This window comes from Vombatus ursinus, unplaced genomic scaffold, assembly GCF_900497805.2.
Source record: "Vombatus ursinus unplaced genomic scaffold, bare-nosed wombat genome assembly UNPS02014774.1, whole genome shotgun sequence".
NCBI classification, from domain to species: Eukaryota; Metazoa; Chordata; class Mammalia; order Diprotodontia; family Vombatidae; genus Vombatus; species Vombatus ursinus.
This window is the reverse complement of record NW_020954552.1, coordinates 16,954,967-16,968,416: the sequence shown is the minus strand read 5'-3', so window position 1 is coordinate 16,968,416 and position 13,450 is coordinate 16,954,967. Positions and strand designations below refer to the sequence as shown.

Below are 13,450 nucleotides of genomic sequence, written 5' to 3'. Positions count from 1 at the left end.
CTTTCTTTCTTTCTTTCTTTCTTTCTTTCTTTCTTTCTTTCTTTCTTAGGCAATCAGAGTTAAGTGACTTGCCCAGGGTCACACAGCTAATAAGGGTCTGAGGCTGAATTTGAACTCTGGTCCTCCTGACTCTAGGGTGCTGCTCTGTCTCCTGTGCCACCTACCTGCCCCAACACAAAGCTCTTTCAATCAATCAGCAGGCATCTATTAAATATCTACTAGATATCAAGCTCTGTGCTAGGCATTGTGGTGGCATGAACAAATCCAATCTGTGGTTTTATCTCTATGGGTACTCACTCCCCTAATGCAAATCAGAATGACTCTCTACCTCTAGCACATGGTCACTCTCATGATGAAACTCTCCAAAATTAACTGTGCTGGTCTTTGGATGACAGATATATACAGCCAATTGTTAGGCCTGGACCTGAAGCCTTTCCAACTTGATAGGAATTGTTAGAACTTGCAATTTATGGGCATAGCCTTAGAGAACCCAGAGTCCCCTCCATGCCTGGATGAGGCTTCAGAGTAAGATTTTAATGGAGGGCTTTGTTAGGTTCCACCTCAAAAACCCCCTCATCACCCAGTTGAAGGCAATGTCTTTCTTCCTTGTCAGGCTGTTTGCCCATATTGAATTCTGCTTTGCATCAAATAAGTATGTATACATGTGTCATCTCCCCCATTAGATTTCAAGTTCTTGGAGGGTAGGTAGTAAAGGGTGGGTTTTTGGGGGGGGTTTTTGGGGGGGGCTTTGTACCCTGAGTACCTATCATGGTACCTTGCTTAATAAAAATTCCATTCCTACTCCATGGTTCGGTCCCATATTGTGGTGGTGGCAGTGGTGGCGGTGGTGGTATTGTTGAGTCCTGTCTGACTCTTCATGACCCCATTTGGGGTTTTCTTGGCAAAGATACTGGAGTGGTTTGCTGTTTCCTTCTCCAGATCATTTCACAGATAAGGAAACTGAGGCAGACAGGGTTGGGTAACTTGCCTAGGGTCACACAGCCAGTAAGTGTCTGAGCCCAAATGTGAACTCAGGAAGATGAGTCTTCCTGACTGCAGGCCTAGCACTCTATCCACTGCACCACCTAGCTGCTCAATCCCACATGGTCACCATCTAAACAATGTTAGAATAGCTTTCTAACTTATATCCCTTCCTTCAGTTTTTCTCATCCTTTAGAAAAGCACATCAACCAATTGATCTCTGTAAGGTACAACGCTGACTCCTTTAATCAGAAAACTTCAGTAGCTTCTGATCATCTATTAAACATATGTAATCTATCTATTATTCAAGACCCTTCATGATCTTGCTCAAAACTACCTTCCCAGAATAATCTCCCACAGCTCCTTTACCCTTACCTATCCTATGCCCCAATGATACTGAACAACTCAAACTACTTTCCTAACATTCTCTGTGGATTCTTACCTATTTAGAAGCCTGGTGACATCCTTCCTGTCCCTGGCTTTTGCCCTTACTAGCTATATGACCTTAGTCTTAATCTCTCTGACCTTCATTTTCCTCCCTGGTAAAATGTGAATGATAATATCTACCCAACCTGCCTCAAGGGTCATATATATGTGACAAAGATAATGTATGCGAAAATATTTTGTTAAGGTCTAAGGTCTACAGTTAAGATCCAGTTCAAGAAACCTTCCCTGAGCCTCCTACCAGAAGTGATCTCTTCTTTCTCCAAACCCCTGTAGGCTGTGAAGCTCTCTTAATGCAATCTACCCTTCCTGACCCAAACTCTCTACTGACCTCCAATCTCAAATCACCAGTTGCCTTTCAGACATCTTAAACAGTATGTCCATTAGACACCTTAAACTCAATATACCCAAAACAGAACTCATTATCTTTTCCTCGAAACCTTCCCCCACTCCTACCTTCACTAGGCAATGGTATTTTCCTAGTCCCTCAGGCTCACAACCTAGAAGTCATCCTCAACCCCTCTCTCTCACACCCACATCCATATTCAAGCTGTTGTTAAGGCCTGTCAGTTTCCCCTTCTGCACCATCTCTCAAGTACACCTCCTTTTCTCCTCTGACCCTGACCTAGCGCAGGCCCTCATCACCTCATGCCTAGACTGTGGCAATAATCTGCTGGTGGGTGTGCCTGCCCCAAACCTCTCCCCACTCCAATCAACCACATATTCTTCAATCCAGTGAATTGGCCTCCTGGCTGTTCCTCAAACAAGATACTCCATCTCTTGGCTCTGTGTATTTTCTCTGGATATCCCTCATGCCTGGAATACTTTTCCTCTTCCTCTCTGTCTCTTGACTTCCCTGGCTTCCTTTAAGTTCCAACTAAAATCCCATCTTTTACTGGAAGCCTTTCCCAGATCCTCTTAATTCTAGCGCTTTCCTTCTGTTAATTATTTCCTATTTGTCTCGTATATAGTTTGCTATATATATATATATATATATGTATCCTGTATGTATATATAAACACACAAACACATATCTCCTGTACATGTTTACATATTCTCTCCTTCACTTGACTGTAAGCTCCTTGAGGGCAGGAACTATCTTTTGCCTCTTTTTGAATCCCTAGTGCTTAGCACAATGCCTGGCACATAGTAGGCACTTAATAAATGTTTATTGATTGATTATAGTTATTTGATTTTGTATCTTATCTCCTGTGTAACTCTGTGAGTCCGAGAGAACAGAGACTGTGCCCTATGCATCTTTCTGTCCCTCATATCTTTCCTATTTTCTCTTTCCAGGGTTCAAACCTGGGCAGGCTTTTATTTCTAGGGATTTCTCCTTTCCTAATCTTAAGGTGCTTTACCCATCTCTTCATGACTTGGCAAAAAATAATAGCTGACATTTTAATGATAATTTCAGCACATACCTCAGGCTGTCTGGAAGGTAGCAAAGTGTGCTTACTTGAGCTACTATGTAGCTTTACAAGGCAAACTTTAACAACCTCCTTTTTCTAGTCTAGCTCTGGAGGTTAGAGAAGGAACTTCCAAATTATTCCCGGGCTTGCAACTGAAAGACAAGAGGGGGAAGGATTAGGCAAGCTTTTCAGTGTCCATAGAGCTTTATCCAGCTGTCTCAGGAGCACCACCTTGTGGCATCCCCAACTAATGTACCTCACAAAAAGCTGGTCCTTGAATTTTACATTGAAATATTAGACCATCAAGTGTGCCCTTTACAATCTCTTTATTTCTGATCATAGAACTGTTTCTCATGGGATTCAGTTTCCTTCTTCAAGATTGAGTGGAGGGTAGAGCTCACTTACAGGTCATAAGAAATAAATAATGAAAAAGAACATATAGCCAAGGTTATAAATCCTGGATAAACACAAAATATTAGGCACATATGTTATTAATATTTTAATGTTAACTGAAATAAGGCAACCATCTTCCTGCATGACAAAGTGATGATTTTTTTATTGTACAGTTGCTATCGCGTTTCAACAGAGCATATTGAATATTTCTATATTGTTCTCTCAGTATCCTACGATATAGTTTGTCCAGGCTTGGTGACTTGAACTCATTAAAGTCAACTAGAGGCTGCCTTACCATTGATTTCTTAGGGGTTTCTCCTTATTAATAACTATTTTTCTTCTATTCTTCTGATTCCAAAGTCCCATCTCTTTGGAAGAAAATGAAGAAGCAAAAGAACTTGAATAGTTCATTAATATCATCCCATTCAGGGGGTCTTTTCCTTCTTGGGTCCTATTTTGTTCCCAATATAACTTTGCCCCCAATCTTCTTGTCCTCTCTATTTCAATCATCAGTTCCGATTTATCAGTCAGAATCAGGTCCAGAATAACAATTCTCCTTATCTCTCCTACTCCATTTAAAGGATGGAGTTTTTCCCCATTTTTCTTTATTCTGAACTCAATAAACACCAAATAAAATTTCTCTATATATTATAGAATACAAAGGATTGTACATGAAACCATGAATTTACCTAATGCTTACTTTTCTTTGTAAATATTTAATAACTTTAACTTTCAAAGCTATTCTGCTTATCCGTAATTCTTTTGGGGCCTTTCTTCTGTTTTCTTCTCTGTCTCTGTCTCTTTCTCTGTCTGTCTGTCTCTCCTCTCTCTCCCTCTCTCTCCTTCTCTCTCTCTCTCTCTCTCTCTCTCTCTCTCTCTCAGAGGAATCCTTCTGGATTCCTGGGTTTCCTTTTCCTTTCTTCCATTCCAAATTGAAAGGAAAAAGAAAAACAAAATTCTTATAACAAATACAAGTGCAAACAAAACAAATTTTCACATCGACATGTCCAAAAATGTATGTCTTGTTCTGCATTTTGAGTGTATCACCTCTCTGACAGGAGACAGATGGTATGCTTCATCATTGGTCCTCTAAAATCCATGGTTGGTCATTGCATTGAGCAGAGTTCTTAAGTCTTTCAAAATTGTCTTTATAGTGTTGTAGTCATTGTATGAACAGTTCTCTTGGTTCTGCTCACTTCACTCTGCATCAGTTCATACAACTCTTCCCAAGTTTCTCTAAAACTATTCCTTTCAGCATATCTTGCAGAGCAGTAATACTGAGGGATGGAATTGTCCTTGAAGATGACTGCCTACAAAGGCCCATCCACATTTTTGCAGAGGTTAAGGGAAGTTAAATGACTTGCCTCATCCTCACACAGCTAGTTTCAAAATGAGAATCTAAACCTAGGACTTGTGATCAAAGTCCGAGATCCCAGCATCAACTGTGTGGCCGTTGAACAATACTCTTGACCTTATTCTACGTTGTCTTTATCTGTAAAATGAAGGGGGTGAACTAGGTGACGTCTAATAAGATTCATTCTGCCCCCAAATCTAGAATCATATAATGACTTAGACAATAAACAGACAACCTGTGTTCTGCACTGACATCCACAAAATATTAAAAGAAACAGAGGGAGGCAGACCTTCAGTGTGTTGGGTTAGTCCCCTGAGGATTTACTTAAATATAGGCATAAGAATCACAGGAAATGAGACAGCAGTGATGGGGCTGCTATCATTGGTGGAGGAAGATTAGATTGTTGATTAGATAAAATAAGCAGATTGAAGGATATAAGGTCTCTTGGCTCAGTTTTAGTTTCTGTTCTACCTTTTATTGCAAAGAATGGAAAATAGTATAGATTATGAATCAGAAAAATCTGGATTCTGTTCCTGGCTCTGGCACTCAACTAGCTGTGAAACCTTAGGCAAGTCATCTAAATTCTCTGTCCCTCAGTTTCCTCAATGGCAAAATAAGAATGATAACCTGCATCATTACACATTGTATAAATTATCTAGTGTATTAATTGATTAATTAACAGATATCATTGGGCAATTAATACATCATATAATTATCAATACAATTATATAACACATTAATACATTACAGTATACCTGTATCAATCAAATGAAGAGGAAAGGAATAAGCATCTATAGCGTTCCTGTTATGTGCCAGGCACTCTGCTAAGCTATATCTGCTAAATATTATCTCTTTTGATCCTCACAACAATCCTGCAAGGTAGGTGCTTTTATTATCCCCATTTTATAATTGAGAAAACTAAGTCAAACAGAGGTTAAGTGATATCCCCAGGGTCACACAACTAGTAAGTGTCAGTGACTGGATTTCAACTCGGTTCTTGATTCTAGGCCTGACATTCTATCGACTGTATGACCAGCTGAGATGATGAAAATTGTCAAGTTAATAGAAATATTAAGGATTCTTAGGAAAGTGAATGGTAATTGTATCATAAATACAAGGTGTCCCCAAAGTCTTCGTGCAGTTTTAGCCAATCAAAGCTTAAAATGACATGACGACTTTGGGGATACCCTGTATCTGACCCTTGTTATAAAATGTGCTCTATGTTAGCTAGAAGTTCTTAGCAGAAACAGTTCTCAGTTGGACTCTCAATATATTAGAAGTGCTGTTTTGAGAAGTCCTAATGAGCATTTTTTTTAAGGGTAAACTACCCTAACCCCAAATAAATAAAAGAGCATTTTTCCCCCATAAGGATGCTTTTCTTTAAAGTTTTCCCAGAGCATTCTATTGTACTTCACTTATGACTCCTCTGTTGGGTCTCAGAATGTTTGTTGACTGATTAATTAGCTATGGGTACAGTCACTATCCTGATATCTTCTATCTTCATTTCATGGCTTTTGTTGTTTCAGTCACATCCAACTCTGTGATCTCATTTGGGGTTTTCTTGGCAGAGGCATTGGAGTGATTTGCCATTTCCTTCTCCAGCTCATTTGATGGATGAAGAAACTGAGGCAAACAGGGTTAAGTGACTTGCTGAGGGTCACACAGCTAGTAAATGTCTGAGGCCAGATTTGAACTCAGGAAGATGAATCTTCTGACTCCAGGCCCAGGGCTGTCTCCATTACATCTTCTCCCAGTGCTAGCTGCCTTTTCATGTCTTATAACCAGATTAATTGCATTATTAAATATATAACATAACCACTTGAAGACTTGCATGTTAAATTAACACCTATCAGCTAGCATTAAGGAAAATGGTCCCTAATTGCTGTGAGAGTCTCTGATGGAGAAGCAGAGTACGTAGGGTATATAGCAAGGAGGGAACATACAATAGAGAAAACCTGTCTGGAGTCAGAAGACCTGGTTTGAGTCCTGGCTCTGGCATTTGTGAACTGCATGGCCATGGGGAAATCCCATTACCAGCATGATGCCATGGAAAGAATGCTGAACAGCACCTAAACTGAAATCCAGGCTCTGCTGGGTGACTTTTTCCGAGTCATTTCACTTTTTTCTAATTCCATCTCACCTATAAAATAAGAGGGTTGGACTGGATGTCCTTTAATGTTCCTGCTGGCTGTAAATCTAAACTGTTATTATCCTGTGACCTCTGAGCTTCACTTTCCTCATCTACAACACAGGGATAATACTTCCCTGCTCCCTCAGGTTAATATTATGGGGAAGGTGCCCTGTAAACTGTAAAGTGTGACATGACTGTGAGATGTTATTATTAGGACACCCAGAGTAAGGACTTGGGAGGTTAATCTTTCAAACCATTCTACCTTGAAAAGGAAAACAGAATAAAGAAAATAGCAATAAAAACATTGCACTTTCCCCCCTTCAATGCGTAAAAGAAATAGAAATGAGTGGCTGAGCCCCATTGGACAGTGCTGGCTTGTTATGCCTGATCTCAGTACTCAGTGTGCCCTGTGCCTTCCGTACCCAAGGAAACAGACACTGAATTGTGAAATGGACGTGTAGAGTGTTTAAAATTCATCGTTATGTAACCCCTCCCCAAAACCAAGGTCAGACTGATATGTGAGCTCATGGTAATGACAGGAATTAATAGAATGATAAAGGACATTTATAGTGGTAGAAAATTTGCAAAGTAGGTTAGTTTCTGCAAAGCCAAGAACACACTGAAATTTATTTTTTTCCTTTCCTTTATTTGGGTTCTTTCATTTAATCATTTTTACATCATTTTAAATAACAAATAGTTCACCTTTAAGCTAAGAGTGGCATATAATGAAACGCATTCAGGAAGAAAAAAAATCTAAACTGTTAAAACTGTATATCCTTTTCCTGTGAAAGGGCAGCCTTGTAGGTGTAGCCAACTAGACCATAGGCTCCGTGAGTGTAGGAACTGTGTCTTATTCATCTGTGTGTTCCCCCCCCCCCCCCCACCGCCTCTCCACACTCCCACCAAATATGGTGTCTGGCATAGTGCCTAGCACTAGAAGGTGCTTAGTAAGTACCTGTTAAGTGATTCAATAAATACAAATTTACCTTCATACCTTTTCCTTTTATTCAATAGCTTCTGACGGCTAAAACATAGTAGGCATTTAATATTTGTTTGTTAAATTGACTCAATTACTTCATCCATCATGTTCCCAATGGCAGACACAAAGAAAATGCCATAGCTGAGTTTACAGATCCTTCTATCATGTGCAGAGTGTTTAAAAACATAACCTAAATAAACCAAGGCCTAGTTGGTTATATAGGAATGTACCCTGGAAAATGGTGACACGTGGTTTAGGACTTACCGCTTCAAATCTTAAACTCTTAGACTAAAGTTATTTTTATTTTGTAGGATTTTGAACTCAACAGTGAACTAAAGATGAATGTCCTAAATTTGCTGGAAGAAGTCTTGAGAGACCCAGACCTTCTGCCCCAAGAAAGGAAAGCCACGGGTAATATACTGAGGTAAAGGCATTGCAAGATGAGTCATTCTGTTTTATTAATTATGTCATACTTCCTCATGAACCATATTTTATCAAAGTAGGTCTGTCCCCTCAAATGCCACAAACTCTAGAACCAGAAAAAAAATAATAGCTACCATTTATATAGCCATTTATATATTTAGTATAATAATAATAATAATTTAATATAATAATTTAATATAATAATAATATATACCATTTATATATTTAAGGGGTATAAAGTGTTATACGTATGTTATCTCATTTGAATTAGTGCTAGTGGTATGAAGATGATCACAGCCCCAAATGACTCCGAAGACAAGAATTCACAAAACAAGGCTGTAATGGTGCTTGCTTATTAATGGATAATGTCCTGTCAACTTCCCTTTTTGGGGGGATTTCTGTTTTAATAATAATAGCTAGCACTTATATAGCGCCTACTATGTGCCAGGCACTGTGTTAAGTGCCTTTTACAAATATTGTATCATTTGATCCTTACAGCCACCCTGCAAGGTAGGTACTATTATTATCAACCCTGTTTTATAGATGGGGAAACTGAGGCAAGCAAGGTTAAATGACTTGCCCATGGTCACACAACTCATAAGTGTCAGATGCCAGAAATGAACTCATATCCTCATGACTTGAGGCCCAGTGCTCTATCCATTGCATTATCTAGCTGTCTAGAACTGTTTTTGGAACAATTAGGAGCTATAATATTGCTTATGTTTTTCAAAGTAAGTATCTGTATGGAACAGGTAGAAATTAGCTAATAACAGAACTAGCTAATCATAAAGAGGGACCTTTGAGATTCATGAAGCCCCCCTACCCAACTGCCAGTCAGACTATTTCTGTTATTCTAGACAAATATTCTTAAAAAATAGCTAGAGAAGGAGAGTCCTTAGCCATCTGTAAAACTCATTTTGATAGTCAACTACTCTTGATGTAATGGGCTATAATGTAAATCCCTTTTGTGTGTGTGTTATTTTAGCTGATTGCCACCTCTGTCCTCAGTGGTATCAGTCTCATTACTTAATAACAATAGCTCACATTCCTATAGTGCTTTAAGTTTCAATAAGTTATTTTCTCCCAACAGTTTTGTAAAGTAAGTGGTACAAGTATTTTCTCCATTTTATGGATGAGGAGACTGAGGCTCAGAGAGACTATGTAATTTCCCCACAGTCACACACCTAAGAGGTGTCAGAATTGGGGCTTGAACTGAGGTCTTCTGAGTCCCAGTGAAGTTGTTCAGTTGTTGTAGATGTTGTCCTTCTCTTCCTCCTCCCCCTCCCCTCCCCCTCCTCCTCCTCTTCTTCCTCTTCCCACTAGCATTTATATTGTACTTTAAGGTTTGCAAAGCACTTTATAAGTATCATCTCACTTTATCTTCACAACAACCCTGTGAGTTAGGTGCTATTATTATCATCTCCATTTTACAAGTGAAGAAACTGAGTCAGGGTTACACTACTAATAAGTGTCTGAAAACCATTTTAACTCAAGTCTTCCTGGGGAAGGCTAAGTGGTATAGTGGATGGAGCGCCAGACCTGGAGTCAAGAAGACTCATCTTCCTGAGTTCAAATTCGACCTCAGACACTTACTAGCTGTGTGACCCTGGGCAAGTCACTTCACCCTGTTTGCCTCCAGTTTCCTCACCTGTAAAATGAGCTGGAGAAGGAAATGGCAAACCACTCCAGTATCTTTGCCAAGAAAACCCTAAATGGGGTCACAAAGAGTCAGACATGACTGAAAAACAACTGAATCTCTTCCTGACTCGAGGTCCAGCCTTCTGTCTACTGCATCACTTACCTGTCTAGGCAGTACACCAGGCTTCTTCTCAAGAGTCTTTAAAAGTACTCTAAGCCTATAATGGCATCATTTACAGTGGACTTGAAAAGAGATGATGAAGCTTGTAAATTGGGGGACAGTTTTGCAAGTTTACAATGGGTTTGAACTAGTCTGTTTTTTTGCTTCAAAATCTTTTAAACATGAATAAGCAGAGTCCGTATATAGACTTCATAATGTGTATTCCCTGACCAGAAATGCTACTCTGTGGTTAGTATGTCAGCATTTTTATTTGCTGTTATTGCACTATTTCAGAGTCCTGGGGAGCGTGGGAGACAAGTTCAGTGTGAACTGAAGTGATTCTCGATGATGTATGACAGGGAATTACAAGGTCACCAGAAAATCTCTTAGCAGAGTCACAGGACAGCCTGATGATGTTTGTGCTGTAACAGGGTCCCTGAGCTAGCCCCAGCAGACAGTGCCCATGATGAAAAGGAGGCTAAAGTGCCATTCTCTGGGTCCCTGAAGAATTCTGACTCTTTCCTCTGACCCTTTACCTAGAACAGCACTCTGACCCATAGAAACCAGCTAGAAATGAAAGTAGACCTTTTACCTCTGGATTACATTGGCCAGGCTTGATGGAGCTGAGCTGACAGATCAGAAACACAACCTCAAAGGGAGCGGCAGCTAAGAGACTTGTTGGAGCAGTCATGAATGACCTCTCCTGACTTCCTCTAGGCTTGGCTCCAAGAGAACTTTGTAGGTCTGACCCTTACTCTGAGGAACCTTGTTTCTTGTCCATATCTCTGACTCCCTTAAGCTGTAAACCACTGCCCCTTCATGTGTAGCTACCTTGTACCTTTATTAAATCTTGTTACTGCTTCCCTTGCTCAATACCAGCTCTGCCCCCTATTTCCCAATAACCAACCCAGTCTACCCATCAGTTTGCCTTTAATTCCTTGTTTGACAACCAGTCAAGTCATCAAACATTTATAAAGCACCTACTAAGTGCTAGGCACTGGTTAGTCCATAGCTAGATCTCATAGGCACACTGCAGAGGTACAGAGACCATGTTTGCTTTCAATCCTGCTAAAAAGTGAAAAACTTACATCAGCAAAAAGCTCCTATTATTCCATTGTTTTCAGGATATAATTCTAGATTTTAAGAAAAGAAGCCTTGATTTCATTTTATGAGAGATTATATCTGTGAAGGAGTGATTCCCCTTTAGGGTGCCAGTATGATGGTAAGAGTGGAAAAGTGGTATGGAAAGTGGATGTAAGATGAAAAGAGTGCTGGGTTTGGAATCAGAAAGCCTGGGTTCAAATCCCAGCTCTGTCTTTTAATACCTGGGAGATCACTTCATCGCCTCTTGGCCTCAGTCTCCTCATTTGGTGGAAATGATCTCTTATCATTCTGAGGGTTGAATAGGTTTAATGATGCTCTAAAACTGTGGGTAGGAGATTGGGGATTAGCTCTCCTCTGTGGGGACCTGGGGAAGTAGGCAGAATGAGTAACCTGAGCTGAGAATGGTTTGATCTCTGCTCTGCTCATGAGCCTTAAGCTGAAGGTGTCTTCTCTGCCAGGAAACGGTAACTTAAGACGTGACTTCAAAGGGAATTCAGACTCTGAATCAGGAAGAATGCATCTACTTCTGGCCACTGGAAGGAGCTGATGTGATACAGACAGGCTCCTTGGAAGGAGTACATTTGTCAATAAGACCACACGGACTTATTGAAACTAAGCCTGGATGCTAGCTTAAAATCGTCAATGAAGTTTTGAAGGGTAGAATTAGACTTAATGATCAGACAGTTGATATGCTTCAGGTAAATGTACAAAGTCAAGAATTCCAAGGACACAACCATACAGATGTACAGAACAGAGTTGAAGGATGCTGCTACAGTATCTGGGCCAGGGCAGGCTTCCTCCTTTATCCAAAGTAGGACTAGGTGGAGTCAGATGCACTCCCTCGTCCAGAGAGCCAGGGACCAAGGCAGGGCTTAGAGGGGCCAGTGCTCTGGTTGAGCAGAAATGTAGCAGAGCTCAACGTGGAGGCAGCACAGATGGCCTGGGGAAAGACTATTCAGAATTAAGTTCTGTAGACCCTTGAATGGAATCATAGATCTGGAGTTGAAAGGGACTTCAAAGGTGAGGCCATCTAGTCCAATTACCCTGTTTTACAGAGGAGGAAACTGAGGTTCAATGAGATCGAGCAATTTGTCTAAGATCACACAGGTAGAGAGACTGTGAATGAGGCCCTTTGACCCAAAACCTCGTGCTCTATCCACTCTGCTTTGCTTGGTCCATCCTCTCCATTTTACAGATGAGAAAACTGAGGCCAAAAGGAGTAAAATAACTAGCATAAGGTCATAGATGTTCAAGGGCTGAACTGGAACTAGGATCCAGGTCTCATGATTCCTACTTAAGTCATCAACAATCTTTCAGTCTGGTAATTTTCATTTTACTTGAGGGGAAAAATCCCAGACTTACAAGTGGTGTTATTCCCTTTTTACTAGTATATAAATGATGTTTCTAATTTAAATGCAGGATGTAATTGTAATGGTACTTAGTAATATTTGTGTGACCACTTCTATAATAAAAATTTGTTACTTTGAATGTTTTTACTTCTAAAAATAAATTTACATGAAATTCAGAAAAAGAAGAATTAAGGTTTAAGAAAGATTTGAGAATCTCATTATACCTGGCAGCTCAAAAATTTTCATCACAATCTACCATAGGCCACAACTCTTAGTAATGACCAATTATCTACCCTCTGGCCCAACATAACGGCAAAGTGAGAAAAAGAAACCAGAGATAGGTGTTCTGTAGTTCAGCAGGCCACAGGCACTGGGCTTAGAATCAGGGAGACTCATCTTTCTGCGTTCAAATCCATCAGACACTTACTGGCTGGGTGACCCTGAGTAAGTCACTTAACCCTGTTTGCCTCAGTTTTCTCACCTATAAAATGGGCTGGACAAGGAAGTGGCAAGCCACTTCAGTACCCTTGCCAAGAAAACCCCAAATGGGGTCACCAAGAGTTGGACACGGCTGAAATGACTCAACAACAGCAACATCTGGAAGCGTAGCCAACTTGGGATGAGACCTTAGTGGTTAGAAGATCAGAGTTCTGAGAGTTTGGCTAGCTCAATCCATTTTGTGTAGGACCAGGCATAGAGAGCCCTAGAAAACTTGCCCCGGGGTCATGGCGCTCTGTGGATCATCCTCCAGTCAGAACTGTAACTCAGGGACCAGGGGCAGCCAGAGGAAACATTAATTTGTGTGTGTGTGTGTGTGTGTATATATATATGTATATATGTGTATATATATATATATATAGTAATCAAATGGCAAAGCAAATAAAGTGACAATAAAAGTTCCCTTCCTATACACGTGGGGAACAATCTCCCATGGGTAACTTTGTACGAGTGAGGAAAGAACACAAGCAGAGAACACATATGACTTGAACACATGTATGGAGGGGCTATGCTACGGAGAGATGTGTGGCCAGGACACATGCATAGCCAGGGAAATTCTTATCTCCATTGGTGCAAGGATGCTG

The 13,450-nt window shown here is 40.3% G+C and overlaps 1 protein-coding gene across 3 annotated transcripts in view; it reads left to right on the top strand.

Moving 5' to 3' along the window:
* Positions 1 to 13,450, top strand: part of RASGRF2 (Ras protein specific guanine nucleotide releasing factor 2) — a 318,717-nt gene that overhangs the window by 275,031 nt on the left and 30,236 nt on the right. For all 3 annotated transcript variants that reach the window (XM_027864223.1, XM_027864221.1, XM_027864220.1), the window contains exon 19: positions 8,006 to 8,118. In XM_027864223.1, coding sequence (XP_027720024.1) covers positions 8,006 to 8,118 — 113 coding nt within the window. The remainder of the gene's footprint in view (positions 1 to 8,005; positions 8,119 to 13,450) is intronic.